A 19,235-nucleotide genomic window follows, 5' to 3' on the forward strand; every position below is an offset into this window, starting at 1 on the left:
TCCACGCGGGCATGCTTCCGTCCACGCTCATGCCTTCATTCATTCTCTGTGCAAGCTTCCAGGGACAGAGGCCAAACTGCCTGAGCAGCTGCTCTACCGAGTCTCCTGGGTCTCGGAGGGATTAGCGGTGCGGGTGAGTCTAAGCCTTGTTCACTTTCTACTGAAGCCTGGCTCCCAGCGCTCCTTACACAGGACCCGCGCTGGATGAATGAAAAGTGCAATGAGGAGCGAGCTCGGAGCCATCCCAGGGGCTCCTGGAGGCGGCAGGTGTGGGATGGGCTGGGAGAGGGGAGAGGGAGGGCGGAGTTTCCCCGCAGAATCCCAGGAGGCACAGCGGAGGGGTGGGAGACTTGCCCGATGCTCACTGTGACATGCCTGCCTCAGTTTCTCTCTCTGGCACGCACATGGCTGAGAGTAACATGCCGGTACCCATTCCTTCCCTCCTCGCGTGCCCTGTGTTTTGTGTGTCCTGACTCAAGCAAGGGCTTTGCACATGTGGTTTGCCCTGCAGCACCCTGCACCCCTCTTTCGGCTCCTGAGCATATGGGGTGAGTATGCCCTGAAGGCTCCCCCAGCGTGCCCCTCCTCCTCCTTCAGGTTCACGGAAGCTGCCCCTTCCCCAAACCAGGTTGGCCCTGGGACGCCCTCGGCAGCAGGAAGGAGGTCACATGCACATGCGCCTGTGTGACGCCTGCTGCCTCACCGAAAGGCGGGTCTGCATGGCTCAGCGCCGAGCCCGGGCCCTGGCACTGAGGGGCCCAGGCAGCACTGAGCAGGTCTGAGGGGGTGACAGAGGCTGGGGCCGTGGGACATGCCAGCGGTGCTCCTCCAGTGGCACCCCTCCTCCCTCCCCCAAGGAGAGCCGAGCAGAGCCAGTAACCTCCCGGGAAGCAGCCCTGGCTGGGGAGGGCCCAGCACTGTCTCCCAGGGAAGCGGGCGGTCTGTCTGAGCATCGTCAGGGGAAGGTGTGCGAGTCCGGAGCCCCCTCAGGCTCTCCCTGACCAGCGGGGGAAAGGACTGGAGTTTGGGTGTTTTGTCAGCGTGAACCTGGCTTGCAGACTCTCGTTCTGGATCTGCCTCAGTTCAGCAAATGCCTTTCCTTTGGCCTGATTGCCTGGAACCCCCAGGAGCCACGCTGCTCAGGAGAGGGGCCTGGGCCACAAGGCTGGGCCCTCTGGGAGCCTCCGTCCTCCTCAGGCTGCCTGCGGCTAACTGTGACGCTGCGATGCCCAGCGTGCTGGAGCACAGGGCAGCGGTGGCCACACACACGGGGCTCAGCATCGGGAAGCTGGGGAGTAAGGCGGGCGGCATCCTTCGGGCCATGGCTGGAATCATTATCCTTTATCCCCGCCCCTCCCAGGCCAGGAAGAGCTCTCAGCCCATGCTTGGCACACACCCGTTCTGTTCTACACCCATTTGTCCTACACCCAGGCTTGTCCTACACTAAGGTAACCAGACGTCCCGATTTTTAACACTTTGTTCCACGTCCCGCAGTGTTTTAAAAAAAAGTCCCGATTTTTGCAGGACGCGGGACAAATTGTTAAAAAGCAGGACGTCTGGTCACCTTTTCCTACACCCATGCTTGTCCTATATCCATGCTTGTCCGACACTCATGCCTGTCTGATACCCATGCTTGTTGCAGCCTCCACTCCAGTGGGCAGGCTGCTGAGGCCCAAGAGTGCTATTCACCTCTTCCCTCTCTATCTCCAGCTTCCTTGTTAGCTAATCTCTGGGTACAGGAGCCCTTGTTAAGCTAGAGCAGTGTTTCCCAAACTTCTCTCATGATGAGAATCACCTGGTGGAGTTGTTAAAACACAGATTCCTGAATCCCAACTAAGAAGTGCTAAACTAGAATTTTTGGGAACATATAGGTAAAATTGTATACTTAACTAGTGCTCTAAGACAGATTTTATATACAGAGCACTAAGTTAGGTATGCAATTTTACCTATATGTTCCCAAAAATTCTAGTTTAGCACTTCTTAGTTGGGATTCAGGAATCTGTGTTTTAACAACTCCACCAGGTGATTCTCATCATGAGAGAAGTTTGGGAAACACTGAGCTAGAGGAAAACATCTCACCTGGTAGCTGAGTGTGGAAAGGACTCATTTATCAGAAGGAGAGGCCTTTCCAAGTCCTACGGTTCCCATAGCCCTAAGGTTGTCCTGGTGCCAGACGGCGCCCAGGAAGGGGAACGGGGAGGGAGTCACAGTCCTCAGCCCGGTCCTCCCCCACTGGGGTGGTCACGGCCTCTCCAGCTGGGTCTCTGAACTTGGCGCAGGGTGGGTGCGGCAGTGCTCAGAGGAAGCGTCAGATCCAGGAAGGAACAGAGTTAGGAGGAACACATTTGCATGGCCCATAGAGATAAACTTCTATGTCCTTAGAGACAACTTGGACACAGGGACTTAAAGATCTGTTATTGTAAAGAGGAGGCTGCGCCAGGAGAGGGCACCCAGCTTGTTCGAGGTCACTCCGCCAGGGGATACCAGGCCAGGCCAGGGCACAGCCACGTGGACGCCTGCAGCGAGCTGCCGGCCTGGCCTGCGAGAGGCAGGAGCTCTTGTTTCCTCTCCTTCCCTGCTTCTTCCTCCCAACAGCGTCTTCGTTTTCCGTTTCCTTTTGCGGTTTTGGGGAGAGGGGTGCCAGGGCACAAAGCTTCCTGAGGAAGGCTGGCCCTGACCTGGCGAACAGGGGGCTCGGAGGAAATGGGTCGTTACAGTCACTCAGAGAGCCATGGAAACCGGCCGCCCAGGGGCACAGGCCACTGTGGAAAGCCCTCTGGTGACTTCAGCCAGGAGTTCCAGTTCTGCAGAGGCAGGACTGCGCTGAGCCTTAGGCAGGTGACACTGCGATGGCATAAGCCTCAGGGACACAGAGCAGGCCCTGGGTGTGTGGATTCTATCAGAAACCTTCGGTGCAGCCCTAACCATTTGGCTCAGTGGATAGAGCGTTGGCCTGTGGACTCAAGGGTCCCGGGTTCGATTCTGGTCAAGGGCATGTACCTTAGCTGCAGCACATCCCCAGTGGGGGCTGTGCAGAAGGCAGCTGATCAATGTTTCTAACTCTCCCTCTCCCTTCCTCCCTGTAAAAACATCAACAAAACATACTTAAAGAAAAGAATAGAAACCTTCAGTGCAGAGTAGGCTGCCAGGCAGGGTTTGGTGCCCTTTCCCCATCAGACCATTAGGGGGTTTGGCCAAATGGTCTTGGGGCCCCCAACCCATGTCCTGGGGTCTGGAAAAAAGAACCCTGGATGGAACCCCAAGCTGAGCTCCCCATCCCAGAGCACCAGAACAGAGAGGTGCCCGTATAACATCTGGCTGTGAAAAGCAGCAGGGCTGTTGTCTGCTAGAGAGAGACAGCTGGAAATTCAGATACCCTCTTAAAGGGCCAACACACAAAATTTTGAGTGCAGTCATTCATCTCAGGCTCCATCAAAGGGAGGGCAGAATGGATGGGAGTTGTGTGAGCAGAAGCCAGGCTGGGGGTGCTGGGATTGGAGCTCAGAGGGCAGCCACCCCGGGTTCCTGTGCTGAGTCATTCCCTCAAGCAGCAGAGGACACCCTACCCCTCCTCCTCCTCCTCCTCCTTCTTCTTCTTTTAAAATATATTTTATTGATTTTTTACAGAGAGGAAGGGAGTGGTATAGAGAGTTAGAAACATTGATGAAAGAGAAGCATCGATCAGCTGCCTCCTGCACACTCCCCATGGGGATGTGGCTGCAACCAAGGTACATGCCCTTGACCGGAATCGAACCTGGGACCTTTCAGTCCGCAGGCTGATGTTTTACCCACTGAGCCAAACCAGTTAGGGCCCCTTGCTTCTTGACACTGACATGCAGAATGCTGAGCCTGTGGACCTGGACCTGCTTCAGACCCCCATGGTCCTGACCTCCACCACACTCCCCTGCTAACGGTTGGGCTCCTGCACCCTGCTTACAGCTCCAGCCCTGCAGGCCCCAGCCCCGCCCTCTGCTGTGGGCTGAAACAGCCTTGTCTGGGGCCAGGAGTCTTCCGGTTGTAACTGTTCATGCAGGGAACCCTGTGACTACGGCCACGCTTCCATCAGAAGCAGCGGGAAGGAGGCCGGCTGAGCTGCTCCCCAGCCCCTGCAGCCCTGGCCAGCGGAGGAGCTGCCAGTGCCCTGAGCCCACCCAGACTTACGCTTTCGAGTAGTTCAGAACGAAGTCCACGCCCTTCTCACTGTCGAACTGGATGTCACGAGGCAAGTCCCGGTGGCACTTGGCGTCGATGCTCAAGGGGAACCCAGGGTTCCATTCCATCCACCTGGCGGGTGAAAGGAGGAGAACGCTGAGTGAAGAGCCTCAGCGCGAAGACTGCCCTGGGCGGTCGGACATCCCTAAAGGGGTCCCGGACTGGAGAGGCTGCGGTGGGGCTGAGGGACAGCCCCCCAACCCATGCACGAATTTTGTGCACCCAGCCTCTAGTTCTCTATAATAAAAGGCTAATATGCAAATCGACTGAAGGGCAGAATGACAGGGTGCTATGATGCACACTGACCACCAGGGTGCATAATACCCTGTTTCCTCGAAAATAAGACAGTGTCTTATATTAATTTTTTCTCCCAAAGTTGCACTAGGTCTCATTTTCAGGGGATGTCTTATCTTTCCATGCGCTAGGTCTTATTTTTGGAGGATGTCTTATTTTTGGGGAAACACCGGTAGCAGATGCTCAACACAGGAGCTGCCCCCAGTGGTCAGTGCGCTCCCACAGGGGAAGTGCCACTCTGCCAGAAGCTGGGCTCACAGCTGGCGGGCTCAGTGGCAGTGGCAGGAGCCTCTCCCGCCTCTGTGGCAGAGCTAAAAATGTCCAACTGCCAGCTGAGCCCACTCCCCATGTCAGCCAGACATCCCCTGAGGGCTCCCAGACTGGGAGAGGGTGCAGGCCAGGCGGAGGGAACCCTCCCCCACAAGGCACCAGGCCTCTAGTGGAAAAGAAGGGACAAAAATCATCATTGGAGTAATATGATTAGATAACTAGATAACTAAAGAGACTTATTAAAATGATGGCTGCCAATAGAAGAGTTTAGTAAGGTGTCAATATAAGGTAAATATTTAAAAACGAGTAATTTATCCTTATGCAGCAATACTTATTTACAAACAGAAAAACAGTGCACTCAGAACGGTGCAAGCTATAGTTTCCCGGCTACAGAGTAACTTGAAAGGAGAAAGGAGAAAGGACTGCATGACGAAAACTGGAAATTCTGTTGAAGGACATCGCAGGAGATCTCCCGGGTGGAAGGACACACTGAGTCCTGGGTGGGCAGATGGACACTAAAATGCTGGCACATGACAATCTGTATGTAACCCAGAGAGTCTCCATCATAAAACCTTTTAAGAAACATGAAATAACACAGCAGCTAGTAACATATATTAGAGAGATATGAGACTAAGAAAATGATGCTGGGCTGTGGCATAAAAAAAAAATAAAAATAAAGTAACACACAAGTCCAGAAGCAGACCCAAGACGATATGTGACTCTAATACCGACATAGCTAATACTTACTGAGTGTTTTCTATGTGCCGCCTACCATTTCTATGTGTTTTCATGGTTTAACCTATTTAATTCTCTCAAAAACCCTACGAGGCAGGACTGTTACTTTGTCCATTTCACAGATTGTGGGGATTGAGCCACAGAGAAATTCAACAACTTTCACAGGCCATGAGGTCAGTGGCTACAGGCGGGGCTGAGCCCAGAAATGGCTGGTGTGGTGTGGCCCAGGGCAGCAGGGAGGGAAGTATTAGGTAATAAATGATACTGGAGACCTCTGGCCCCTGCTTCACACCAATGTGAAAATACATGGCAGGTGAAAAGAAGGCCTACAGTAGTGAGAACCTACAACCAAGATTACTCTACCCAGCAAAGCTATCATTCACAATTGAAGGGCAGATAAAGAGCTTCACAGATAAGAAAAAGCTAAAGGAGTTCATCACCACCAAACCAGTATTGTATGAAATGCTGAAAGGTATTATTTATGAAGAGGAAGAAGAAGAAAAAAGTAAAGATAAAAATTATGATCGACAAATACATATCTATCAACAAGTGTATCTTAAAGTCAAGAGAATTAAAAATCTGAGGAACAGAATACCTGGTGAATATAATAGAATCAGGGGCAAAGAAAGGGAGGGGATTGATAATTATCAGGGGGAAATGGGTGTGGGGGTGCAGGAAGAGACTGGATTAAAATTGTACACCTATGGATGAGGACAATGGGGGGGGGGTAAGGGCAGAGGGTGGGGTGGGAACAGGGTGGAAGAGAGCTATGGGGGGGGGGGGAAGAAGAAACAATTGAAATAATCTGAGCAATAAAGATTTATTAAATTTGAAAATAAATAAATAAAGTCCTACAGTCAAAAAACAACAGCACAATATTGTAAAAGTATTAGACAAAAGTCTAGTATTACATTACTTTGGGGTGGGAGGGCCTTCTTAAGCAAAACAAGAAACCCAACAGTTATAAAGGAGAAACAATATGCGCAGTTGAGAACATGAAGAACTGACACCCCCAGAGAAAAGCCGTGGAAGACGAACGATAACGCTGTGCACTGGCCAGAGGGAAGCCACGCTCCATCCCAGGCAGAGCCGGCAGGGCAGGCAGTGGGTCTCAGCGAGTTGCAGATCGTCAAAATGGAAAAGACCAACATCACCAAGTATTGATGTGGGTAAAAGCATACTTTCACAGACAATTGGTGGGACTGAAATTATTATAATATTTTGGGAAAGGATTTTTGTCAGTACTTTTTTAAAAAAAGATTTTAGAATTATTTTTTAAAGGGAGAGGGAGGAAGAGGAATAGGGAGAGGAAAAAGGAGGGCAGGCAGAAGGAGAAGGAGAGGGAGAGGGAGAGGGAGGGAGAGGGAGAGAGAGAGACGTTGATGTGAGAGAGAAGCATCAGTTGGCTGCCTCCTGCAGGCCCCTCACCAGGGCCAAGTCCAGAACCTTGGCATGTGCAACCTTTCAGTGCAAGGGAGACACTCAACTAACTGGGCTACACTGGCCAGGCTGTTAGTATTTCTTAAAATGAAAAATGCTTTGGGCAGTGGACGCACATGCAATCATGTATCATAGACATGCACACTTGATACCTATATGATCCTGCTAACCAGTGCCACCCGATGATTTTAGTAAAAACAATGTTAAGTGAAAGTGCTGATTTGAGCAGCGGAGTTGAGTCTGGCCCCTCCTGCCAGCAGTGACAGCACCAGCACGCCAGGTGCTGGCACAAGTCTGCATCTTACAGCACCATTCCTGACACAAAACCAGAGCAGATGTACACAGGGAAACAGGCTGGGTGCCACCAGCAGGGAGTGGCTGAGGGAGTTCTGATACCTTCATATGAAGCCAGACACACGATGCATTTAAGGAGGAAGAAAGCAACGGGACCTCTCACACATTCAATGGACAAGATGAAAATGTCTCCAGGTGCCAAGTGTGTCCAAGATGTAAGGCAATGGTAACCCTCAGAAACAGCCTGTGGGTGTCATGGCAACCCTCAGAAACAGCCTGTGGGTGTGATGGTAACCCTCAGAAACAGCCTCTGGGTGCGATGGTAACCCTCAGAAACAGCCTGTGGGTGTGATGGCAACCCTCAGAAACAGCCTGTGGGTGTGATGGAAACCCTCAGAAACAGCCTGTGGGTGTGATGGTAACCCTCAGAAACAGCCTGTGGGTGAGATGGTAACCCTCAGAAACAGCCTGTGGGTGTGATGGAAACCCTCAGAAACAGCCTGTGGGTGAGATGGTAACCCTCAGAAACAGCCTGTGGGTGTGATGGAAACCCTCAGAAACAGCCTGTGGGTGTGATGGTAACCCTCAGAAACAGCCTGTGGGTGTGATGGTAAACAGCCTGTGGGTGTGATGGCAACCCTCAGAAACAGCCTGTGGGTGTGATGGAAACCCTCAGAAACAGCCTGTGGGTGAGATGGTAACCCTCAGAAACAGCCTGTGGGTGTGATGGAAACCCTCAGAAACAGCCTGTGGGTGAGATGGTAACCCTCAGAAACAGCCTGTGGGTGTGATGGAAACCCTCAGAAACAGCCTGTGGGTGTGATGGTAACCCTCAGAAACAGCCTGAGGGTGCGATGGTAACCCTCAGAAACAGCCTGTGGGTGTGATGGTAACCCTCACAAACAGCCTGTGGGTGCGATGGTAAACCTCAGAAACAGCTGCTGTGGCGAAAATTGGCAGGAACCCCTTAGAAAACAATTGGCAATATCCAGAGAACTTAAAATGTGGTCTAAGACCCTGCAAGTCTCCTTCTAGGAATGCTCCTGGAGTAACTCTCCCAGGAGAGCCCTGGGAGGCCACGAGGAAGCACTTGGAAGCACAGCGTAGACTGGTGTTTAAGCCGCAGCCAGAGACTCAGACAGCCCTCCAGTCTACAGCAGGAGCACGGTGGTGCGTTCATAAGAGGGTACACAGAAGCTAAAGCAGTGGGTGACACCGTCTGTGTCCACTGGTTGCTCTTTGAAACAGAACATGAGTGAGGAAAGGAAGGCCCAGCGGGTTAGATTAGCTGGTGCCGGTGGAAGCCCTACGCTCCATTGCTGTGCGTGTGCGGCCGCCCGGTGCGTACAGTCCCCGGGAGAGCAGGGTGCGGACCGGCCTCTGCCGGGCCCCGCCTCCTGCCTGGCTGGTCTGACCATGAGGGCCCGCTGAGCTCCCTGGCTTTCTCGCATGGCAGACTCTGCCTAGTTGTTACTTTACTTCCAGACCTCAATAGCACGGATGCCCAGTTCCTGTGAAAGAGGAACTCCACGATTGTGCAGACGGCGCAAAGCCATGTTTCCTGAGCGGAAACAGAGGTGGGGAGGGGAGGGCATGAAAAGGGCAAATTAGTGGAAGGAGGAAGAACAACAGCAAAAAAAGAGATTATATCCATGAAAGAAGCAAACTGTTTCACCAAAAACCCACCTCCCTGGGGCCTGCCAAAGCCCCACTGCTGTGGACACCCAGCGGACCACCGCTCGCTGGCGAGGAGGTGATCCCAAAGGGCATGCAGCACTCCTCCTGCAGGATGTAACTCAGGTCCCATTCTCTTGGGAAAAACTGGATTAAAAAGCAATCAACCCTGGCCCATGATCACAGGACTTCTCAGGGTGCTCCATGCTGTGCAAATTGTGACCCCCCAAGAGGGCTGTGTGATAAAGCTTCCCAGCCGTGTTTGACCATGGGACCCGTGCTCCAGGGCACACTGGGAAATACCAGGTTAAGCAAATGCTGTAAGACTAGGGTATCAAGTCATTATTATCTTAATGAATTAGTGTGGAGCTGCTGAGACTGACTGCCCGTTCACCTAACAGGACGCACACCAGCCTGATTCTCTGGAAGCTGTTTAACAGCATCATCATCTAGGACTCCTTCCTTCCTCAAGGCCAGGAGCAGGTGGAGTGCTCCCCACAGGGGCTGTGCCACAGGTGGCTGAAGGGAGGAAAGCAAGGGAAGTTCTTTGTTCCACGGCTATACAAGTTTCCCAGACAGTGGCCAGACTTGTGTCTGGCTTCTATTTACTCTCTGACTCCGCACCTGGGAGTTGCTCTGCACGGCAGCAGTTGGCTGACTCTCCTTGCAGGTAGAATGATCACTGTTTATCTGTTCTGCTCTCAATGGACATTGGGTGGCTCCCATTTGCCAACTCTCAGAATAATGCTGCTGTGGACAGCTGTGTGCATATACCCAGGAGCACAGGCATACAGTTGTGGACCCAGGAATAGAATGTCTGAGTCATAGATTACAATGTAGTTTCAATTTTATTAGATACTAGAGGCCAGATGCATGGAAATTCGTGCAAGAATAGAACTTCCTTCCCCTTCCTGCTAGCACTGGCTTCCTGCCAGCATCTGGGACCCAAGCTTCCCTCCTCCGGCTGCTGGCATGCACCTGGCACCCAGGCTGCTTCCATCCTCGTGGCCAAGGGCACCCAGGACCCAGGCTGGCTTCGCTCACTCTGCCCACAGGCACCTAGGACCCAGGCTGGCTTCCATCTGGCCCGGCTTCGTCAGGGAGGACATCCAGAATAATGTCCGGTCTAACTAGCATATTACCCTTTTATTATTATAGAGTGCAAGATTATTTTTCAAAAAGGATTTTTTTTTCCATATAAGCATTGAGGATCCTGAGAAGTTCTGTGAAAATGGACCAAGGTTAATGGTTGGTTTTTTTTATTGTTGTCGTTTTTTAAAATATATTTTTTAATTGATTTTTCACAGAGAGGAAGAGAGAGTGATAGAGAGTTAGAAACATCAGTGAGAGAGAATCATCGATCAGCTGCCTCTTGCACACCCTCCACCGGGGATATGCCTGCAACCAAGGTACATGCCCTTGCCCGGAATCGAACCCGGGACCTTTCAGTCCGCAGGCCGACGCTCTATCCACAGAGCCAAACCGGTCCCGGCGGTTAATTGCTTTTTAACCCAGTTTTTCCAAAGAGAATTGGACCTATGAGTTACCGTCCTGCAGCAATGTCTCCCCACCAACCACTTTGTTAACATTCGGGTATTGTCAAGTTTCAGTCTTGCCGATCTGGGGTGTGTGTGTGTGTGTGTGTGTGTGTGTGTGTTGTGGTAGTCATAGCAGGAATAGTGGTACTAGGGATCTAATTAATAGATCTTCATTGCTGTCTTTGATTACCTATGTTCCAAATGAGGCTGAACATTTTTTTTGTGTGTGTGTATTTTTGCTCCTCATATTTTGAATGGTGAGTACTCAAATCGCTTGCCTATTTTTCTACTGAATTGACAACCCTCTTCTGATAGATTTGTAGGGGTCATTGGTATATTATAAATCATAATTCTTGTCCACCACTCTGTGAATTGTCTTCTCACCTTTCATGGTGTCTTTCACTGAACAGAAGTTTCTCCTCATGAGCTAGGTCACATGTGTCAAACACAAGGCCCGCGGGCCAAATCCAGCCCGCCAGGCCTTGCAATGTGGCCCGCACCGCGCTGTCATCACTGCACTCCGCTGTCAGTTTATGACATTGTCAGTTTATGACTGTTCAGTAAACCATTCGGCCCACGATTTAGGCTGGATTTTAGATTTTGGCCCCTTCTCTGATTGAGTTCGACACCCCTAAGCTAGGTGATACTAATCTTTTCCTTTATGGCTAGTGCATTTTGAATCTTTTTTTTTTTTTTTTTTTTAAGGGGAAGGCAGGAACTAAGAGATGAGAGACACCTCTACAAAATAGAACAGTTAAGATTGGCCAGAATTGGTGAAATTGGGTACCTATCTTTTGCTTGTGAAAACTGGTCAAAGATTTTTGAAGATTCATCAGCTAATGAGATTTAGGTTGTTTCCATTTTGGGGTAATTATGAATATACTAGAGGCCTGGTGCATGAAATTCGCACACAGAGGTGTGTGTTCTGCAGCCCAGCTTGCACTCTCTCCAATCTGGGACCCCTTGAGGGATGTCTGACTGTCCATTTAGGCCCGATCCTAGGACATCCCTTTCACAATCCAGGACTGCTAGCTCCCAACTGCTTGCCTACCTGCCTTTCTGATTGCCCCTAACCACTTCTGCCTGCCAGCCTGATCATCTCCTAACCATTTCCCTGCCAGCCTGATTGATGCCCAACAGCTCCCCTGCCAGCCCAATTGCCCCTAACTGCCCTCCCCTGATGGCCTGGTCACCCCTAACTGTCCTCCCCTGCCAGCCTGGTTGCCCCCAACTGGCCTCCCTTGCAGACCTGGTCCCTCCCAACTACCCTCCACTGCTGGCCATCTTGTGACAGCTATCTTGAGTCCACATGGGGGTAGCCATCTTGTGTGTTGGAGTGACAGACAATTTGCATATTACTCTTTTATTAGCTAGGATAGAGGCCTGGTGCACGGGTGGGGGCTGGCTGGTTTGCCCTGAAAGGTGTCTCGGAGCAGGGTGGGGGTTCCCTTGGGGTGTAGGGTGGCTTGGGCGAAGGGCCCGTGGTGGTTTTCAGGCCAGCCACGCCCCCCCAGTGACCCAAGCATACACTGGAAGCAGGTATCTGGGATTTATTTATCTTCTATAATTGAAACTTTGTAGCTTTGAGCAGAGGCCAGGACAGGCCAAGACAAATGAGAAGCTTGGCTTCCTCTATTGCTGGGGGCAACCCAAGCCTCCTGCTTGCTCCAGCTCATGGCTACCGCCATCTTGGTTGGGTTAATTTGCATACTGATTGGCTGGTGGGTGTGGCTTGCAGCCATAGTGGGGGTACAGTCAATTTGCATGTTTTTCTTTTATTAGATAGGACTAGAGGCCTGTTGTGCAAAATTTGTGCATGGAGGGTTGTCCAACAGCCCAGCCTGCACCCTCTCTAATCTGGGACCCCTCGGGGGATGTCCAACTGCCGGTTTAGGCCTGATCTCATAGAATCTGGCCTAAACCGGCAGTCGGAAATCCCTCTCACAATCCGGGACCATTGGCTCCTAACTGCTTGCCTGTCTGCCTGCCTGATTGCCCCTAACCGCTTCTGCCTGCCAGCCTGATTGCCTCCTAACTGCTCCCCTATCAGCCTGATCACACCCAACTGCCCTCACCTGCTGCAACCTGACTCCTCCATAGGGACCTGCCTCCTCTGTGTGACATGGTGGAGACACTGGGCCCAGCCTCAGCTGTGCATGCAGCCATCTTGTGATGGCCATCTTGTGACAACGTGAGGGCGTGACGACCACTTAGGCTATTATTAGTATAGATTGCTATGAATACCTTGTACAATTTTTATGTGTAGAAATGTTTTCATTACTCTGTGTAGTTACCTAGGAATAGAATTTAGATGTAGAATTCTAGGTCACATGGTAACTCTGTTTAAGATTTGGGGGAACTGCTAAAGTAACTTCTAAAGTGGCTGCATCATTTTACATTCTACCAGCAATGTATGAGTTTCTCCACATCCTTGGCAGCACTTGCCATTATCTGCCTTTTTTGTTCTAGACATCCTAGTGCATGTGAAGTGGTATTTCAAGGTGCTGCCATGACAACCAACAGTATTGAACATCCTTCCATGTGCTTATTGACCACTCATGCATTTTCTTTGGAGTATGTATTCATTCCTTTGTATGGTTGAAATAGATTCCACTAGTGAACATTTGGATTGAACTTGCCCTTTGGCTATTATGGACAATGCTGCTATAAACATTCACATATAAGTTTTTCTGTGGGCATATGTTTTCATTTCTCTTGGGTTTGTGCTTAGGTGTGGAATTGTACCATTTTACATCCCAATCAGTAGTATATGAGGCTCTTATTTATCCACATACTTAATAACACATGTTACTTTATCCCATTCTGTGGGTTATCTTTTCATTTTCTTGAGGGTATACTTTGAAGCATAAAAGTTTTAAAATTTGAGGACATCAATTTATCTTTTTTCTTTTGTAGCTTATGCTTTTGTTACGTGTAAAACCCCTTTGCCATACAGTAATTCTATTTTTAATTTTTTGAAGAGTCTCCCAGGAATTCCACTGCTGGGTAATTATCCAAAACACTAATTTGAAAAGATAGATGCACCACTATGATCATTGCGGTGTTATTAAAATAGCCAAGATTTGGAAGCAACCTAAGTGCCTATGCATAGATGACAGGATAAAGAAGATGTGGTACCTATATACAATGAATATTACTTGGCCATAAAAAAGAATGACATTTTACCATTTACAACAATATGAATGGATCTAGAGCAGCAGTTCTCAACCTGTGGGTTGCGACCCCTTTGGGGGTCGAAAGACCCTTTCACATCATATCAGATATTTACATTATGATTCATAACAGTAGCAAATTACAGTTATGAAGTAGCAATGAAAATAATTTTATGGTTGGGGTTACCACAACATGAGGAACTGTATTAAAGGGTCACGCATTAAGAAGGTTGAGAACCACTGATCTAGAGGGTATTGTGCTAAGTGAAATAAGTTGGACACAGAGAGAAAAATGCCATATTATTTCACTTATATATGGAATCTAAAGAAAAAAAATAAACAAACCAGTAAGACAGAAACAGACTAATAGCTATAGAGAAGAAATTGATGGTGTTAGATGCGAGGGGATAGGGGGCTGGGTGAAAAAGAGGAAGGGATTAAGAAGTACAAATTGGTGGGCACAAAATAGTCATGAAGATGTAAAGTACAGCACAGGGAATATGGTCCATAATGGAATAGCTATGCATGGTGCCTGGTTGGTACTAGACTTATTGGGAGGATTACTTCATAAATTATATAAATGTCTACCCATTATGCTGTACCACTGAAACTAATATAAAATAATATTGAGTGTCAACTATAATTGAAAATTCTTTGTGAAATCCAAGGTTATGAAGGTTTACCCATGTTTTCTTCAAACTTGTATAGTTTTAGCTCTTACATTTAGGTATTTGATCCGTTTAAATTAACTTATGTATGTGGTGTGAGGTAAGGTCCAAGTTCATTCTTTTACATGTGGTTATTCACTTGTTAAGTTTATTAAAAAGAGTATTATTTCCTCCACTGAGTTGTCTTGCTACCTCTGTTGAAAATTAATTGACCTAAATATAAGGATTTGTTCCTGAACTCCCACTTCTATTTCATTGACCAACTGTCTGATTACAGCAGTTGTGTAGCAATTTTGACATTGAGAAGTATGAGTCCTTCAGCTTTGTTTTCTTTTTTAGATTGTTTTGACTATTCTGGGTTCCTTGAATTTCATTATGAATTTTTGGATCTGCTTGTCAATATCTGCAATAAGGTCCGCTGTGATTGTGGAAGGGATTGTGTTATATCACTTTGGGGAGGACTGCCCTTTAAAGAATATTAAGTCCTCTGATCCATGAACATGAGATTTCTTTCACCTTATTTAGATCTTCTTTTTGATACATGAATCATTTTATTCATTAACAAAATTCAGACCTTTCTTAATGTTACTCATTAATCCTTTTTTTTTTTAAATTATCTTCATTGTTGAAAGTATTACAGATGTTCCCTTTTTTCCTCACTGACACCCTTCACCTTGTCCCCCTGCCCCAGGTCTTCACCACACTGTGTCTTTAATTATCTTCAACACTATTTTGTAGTTTTCTTGACTTTTGTTAAATTTAATTCTAAATATTTTATTCCTTTTGATGCTATTGTAAACTGAATTGTTTTCTTATTTTTATTTTCAGATGGTTGTTTGCTAGCATATAGATAAACAATTGAATTTTGTATATAATCTTGTATCCTGCTTTCTTATGTGGCTATTGAGATGATAATGTTGTTTTAGTTGTTTATTCTATTTGTATGTTTAAACCAACCTTACATGTTTGGGATAAATCCTACCTGCCTGTATAATGTCTTTTATGAGCTACAGGATTTGGTTTGCTAGTGTTTATTGAAAATCTTTGAATCTGTATTCATAAGAGATTTTGATGTATAGTTTTCTTTTCTTTTCTTCTCCTCTCTCTCTCTCTCTCTCTCTCTCTCTCTCTCTCTCTCTCTCTCTCTCTCTCTCTCTCTCTCTTTCTCTCTCTCTCTCTCCCTTTCTCTCTCTCTCTTTTTGTGATGTCTTTGGTTTTGGTATAATACTTGTCTCCTACAGTGAGTTAAGACTTGTTCCCTTTTCTATTTTCTGGAAGAGTTTATATAAGATCGGTACTAACTTTTTAAATGCTTGGTAGAATTCACCAGTGAAGCCAGGTGGGCCTGAGTTTTTCTTTGTGGGACATTTTAAATTGAATACTTCAATCTCTTTGCTTATAATTGTTCTATTAAGATTATCTCATATTGAGTCAGTTTGGCAGTTTCTGTTATAGAGGGCTGCCTGGAAAGGCACATGGGCATTTCTTTTAATTGTTGCCAGCTGAGACCAAGACGATTGGCAGAGCTGCGTCTAGGATACACATTTCCCCAAGATAGCGGACATGTTGTCAGCTTGGCCTTCATATCAGCCCAGGTGTCAGTAGGGGCGGGACTAAATATGCAAATCCAGGCATGCTAGGGCCTGTGTAAGAATGCAAATAAGTTGGTGTTACTTCCTGGTATTGGGGTATAAAATAAATGTGCTGGGAGGGGTCGTAGTCTTCCTGCCTCTCCAGCAGACAGGATGGCGGCCCACCCAGCTCCCAGCTCAAAATCTATCTCCGTGTCTTCTCTCTTTATTTCTATTATTTCTCAATTCCTGGCTGCCTCCACTTAGAACCAGTTCATTCATCTCTCTTTCCGTGGGGGACGTGGAAAAGGGAGATCCCCGCCATGTTTGGCACCTGCAGTGTCAGGCCCCCGCATTCTGTCTTTCTGTGACTGTGTCCATTTCATCTCGGTTATCTGATGGGCTGGTGTACAGTTGTTCGTAGTATTCCCTTGTATTCATTTTAATTTCTATGCGTTGGTATTGATGTTCCCTCTCTTCTAATTTTAATAATTTGTGACCTCTCTTTTTTCTTAATCTTTAACTAGAGATTTGCCAATGTTGTTTTGGATTATGTACCACTTTTATAATCAACTTATTATCAGAAGTCATAAAACGTGGGGCTAATCCTTACAACTGGAGGTGAGGGAACATCAAGATAAATTCAAGCTTTTGCTGCCCATTCCTCCTAAATGCCAGTATATTCGAACCTAAGACTTATTATTGTTATTATTGTTTAAAGTATTAAATATATTTCCTTTTCCCCATAATTCTCTTCACCACCTCTGCTTGGACCACAGGCGGCTGGTGCCTTGGTCATCACTCAGCAGCAGTGATGGGCCCTAAGCTGTGGGCGGGGATCATCTCCTACCCCGGCCCTGAGACAGGGGAACCTGGGGCCCCATGCCATTCGGCCTGATGGCATCACTCACCGGTACTGTTTCTGCCGTGTTTCCAGTTCTAGGCGCCTGTGCTGCTTGAGAATGTGAATCTGGTCATCGCGGGCCAGCTTTGCTGTGGGGAAAGGCACGTGTGAGAAGAGCTAAGGATGAATGACATTACGGCCGACACCAGGGTTTCCCTCCGGCTCCTGCCCCTGCTTCACCTGGGTCCTCTTACTGCAGCCTCAGGACTCTATTTACTAAATGGGTCTCAGGCAGGTTGAAGGTTACTCAAAGGTCACACATCTAACCAGTAGGTTTGTACACAAGACTCAAACCCCACGCTCCTAGTCACTCCTTTTCCAAAAGACAACGGCAGTCTCTCCTGCTGCTCACTCCGCAGCTGGCAGCCTGCAGCCTGCGGATCCTCCCGGTGCCTGGCCAGGCCTGTTTCCCAGGAGGCTTTTCGGCACAGACAGCGACTCTCTGTCCCCCTCCTACAGGGACCGTGTGTGCCCACTCTGGCCACCTGTGGACTGTCACCTGGAGGCTCCACCTCCCGCTGCCCGCAGGCATTGCTCTGCAGGAGTCCCGGTGCTGCCTCTGAGGTGGCCCTCGCTGGGTGTCTTTAAACCGCTCAGAACCGCCCCCATTCCCTGCAGTTCCCGTGCAGAGCAGCCGGGACAGCTGCCTGCGCGCCCCCTGTGCCCCCCTGCGGCCCTATAGCAGCAGCTGCCCGTGGCTCTCCTGTTTCCAAGCCCAATTGGCTGCCTCCCGGAGAATCGTGTGACTTAAGATCCAACGTACAGATGCCGACACCACCCACTCTGCTGCTGCCTGCTCAGAGGATGAGAATGGAACCTGACTCCGGAGCAGGACGTGGTGTCCTAGAGCATGGGCTTTAGAAGAGACACACCTGGCCCCACTGCCTTGGCTTCCTTTCAGGGGAAATGGAGGTGAAGTGCCTATTTCAGGTCCTGGTGGGATGTAGTGAGAGAGCACAGCAGAGCCCCCACGCAGTGCTCGGCACCAGGAACCGCCCAGGAAGTGGGAACAATCGTCCTTATATCCCAATGGACTGAGCCTCTCTCCGCCCTCTGAGCCTGCTGCTAAGTCTCTCATCTCTCACTCCGGAGCGGGCAGGGGCTGGGGGTGAGGGGGGTGTGGTGCGGGGGGAGGGGGCTGACAGAGGGGCAGAGGCCGGATGGCGAGTGCCCTGTTCCTGTTGTTTCAGTGCTGACAGTGGGCAGAGTCACGGTGTTCCTGAGCGTCAGGGGCTCCAGGCTTTCAAAACTTCCATTCCATCACAGACTGATTTTTTTTTTTAAAGCACACTATAAATTAACTACTAAAAACAAAAATAAAAAATAAGCCAAAGACATTCAACAGGCATGCCCTGGTTTTATTACCAGCTGCAGTAGCCACAGACTTTTCCTGGCCAGTTGCTCTGAAAGCTGGCCTGCTCCCAGCCTCCGGCTCCTGTCGGCATCGGCCACACAGTGCTACACACACTCCTGCCACATGGCTCCCCCAGAGCCCAGGCTGTGACCTCTTCCTGAGGTCAGGGGACACAACTCTTCCAGCTCCAGTCCTTCAGTTCAGACATTTTCTTGGAATTTGGCTTTGTGTCAGAAACAACGGGTGTGCCTGATCATGTAAGAACACTGGATAGAGAGGGACCTTTTCCTCCTTCGTTTAGTTTTCTTAGCTAAGAAGGGGCTGGTAATCACTCTGCTTTATCTACTTGGCGGGACTTCGGTGAAGAGCAAAAGAGCCAGCGAGAGGAAGCCATTGCACTAGGGATGCTAAGGGGCACAGGGGCAGAGGCAGTGGCCCCTCCTGGTTCTGGGTGTGCATGCCACCTGCAGGCTTATTTCTCCAGGTTTGGAGTGAGCACACTGCCGGGCCAGCACGTGAAGTAAGGCTCCCGGGAACCTGCCGAGCCTGGCTGGTGCCCGCAGGCTGGGGCTGGAGTGCAGAAAGCGGGCGGCAGGCTGACCTCTGCCCTGTGCTTCCTGCGCACCGGCCAGCCGCTGCCGTCTGTGCAGAACGGCTGCCAAGGCAGCGCCAGGCTGGACATGCAAGGGTGAGGGGCCTGCTTCAGAGGGCAGATTTTAGGGTCTTTTCTCTTTCAACAAAAGGTGGGACTTCGCCTTTAACACCCGGTGACGGTGACGGTGAGGGCAGACCCAGCCCGCCCGCAGCCTCCGGTGGGGGCCTGCGGTGATGGCACCCAGGGCATGTGGGGCTGGGTGTCTGCCATCTGCAAAGCGCTGCATCTGGAGAGCTGCCCGGTTAGGGGTTCGTACCCTCAGGGGCACTTGTAACTGGGGAGCCTCGTTACCCCTTGGACAACTACAGCTCAGGGACCCCATGCTGGCCTGAGCCTGGGCCGCGGGCTCCACCCGGGCGCCGGGTCTGCTAGCAGGGGGAGGTTCACGCCTCCGGCAGGTGCTTCGAGGCCCAGAGCAGAGCCTGCCCGGGCGGTGGTTACTGTGCCCGGGGA

At 49.5% G+C, this 19,235-nt stretch overlaps 1 protein-coding gene across 1 annotated transcript in view; it reads right to left on the reverse strand.

Moving 5' to 3' along the window:
- The window catches only part of ALOX5 (arachidonate 5-lipoxygenase), a 44,739-nt gene that overhangs the window by 19,995 nt on the left and 5,509 nt on the right, over positions 1–19,235 (reverse strand). Inside the window, exons 3-4 of the mRNA XM_084904222.1 lie at positions 16,781–16,862; positions 4,162–4,284 (exon numbers count right to left, since the gene is read on the reverse strand). Of these exons, the coding sequence (XP_084760348.1) occupies positions 4,162–4,284; positions 16,781–16,862 (205 nt within the window). The remainder of the gene's footprint in view (positions 1–4,161; positions 4,285–16,780; positions 16,863–19,235) is intronic.

Source organism: Pipistrellus hanaki, assembly GCF_964339955.1.
Source record: "Pipistrellus hanaki genome assembly, chromosome: 14".
Classification (NCBI taxonomy): Eukaryota; Metazoa; Chordata; class Mammalia; order Chiroptera; family Vespertilionidae; genus Pipistrellus; species Pipistrellus hanaki.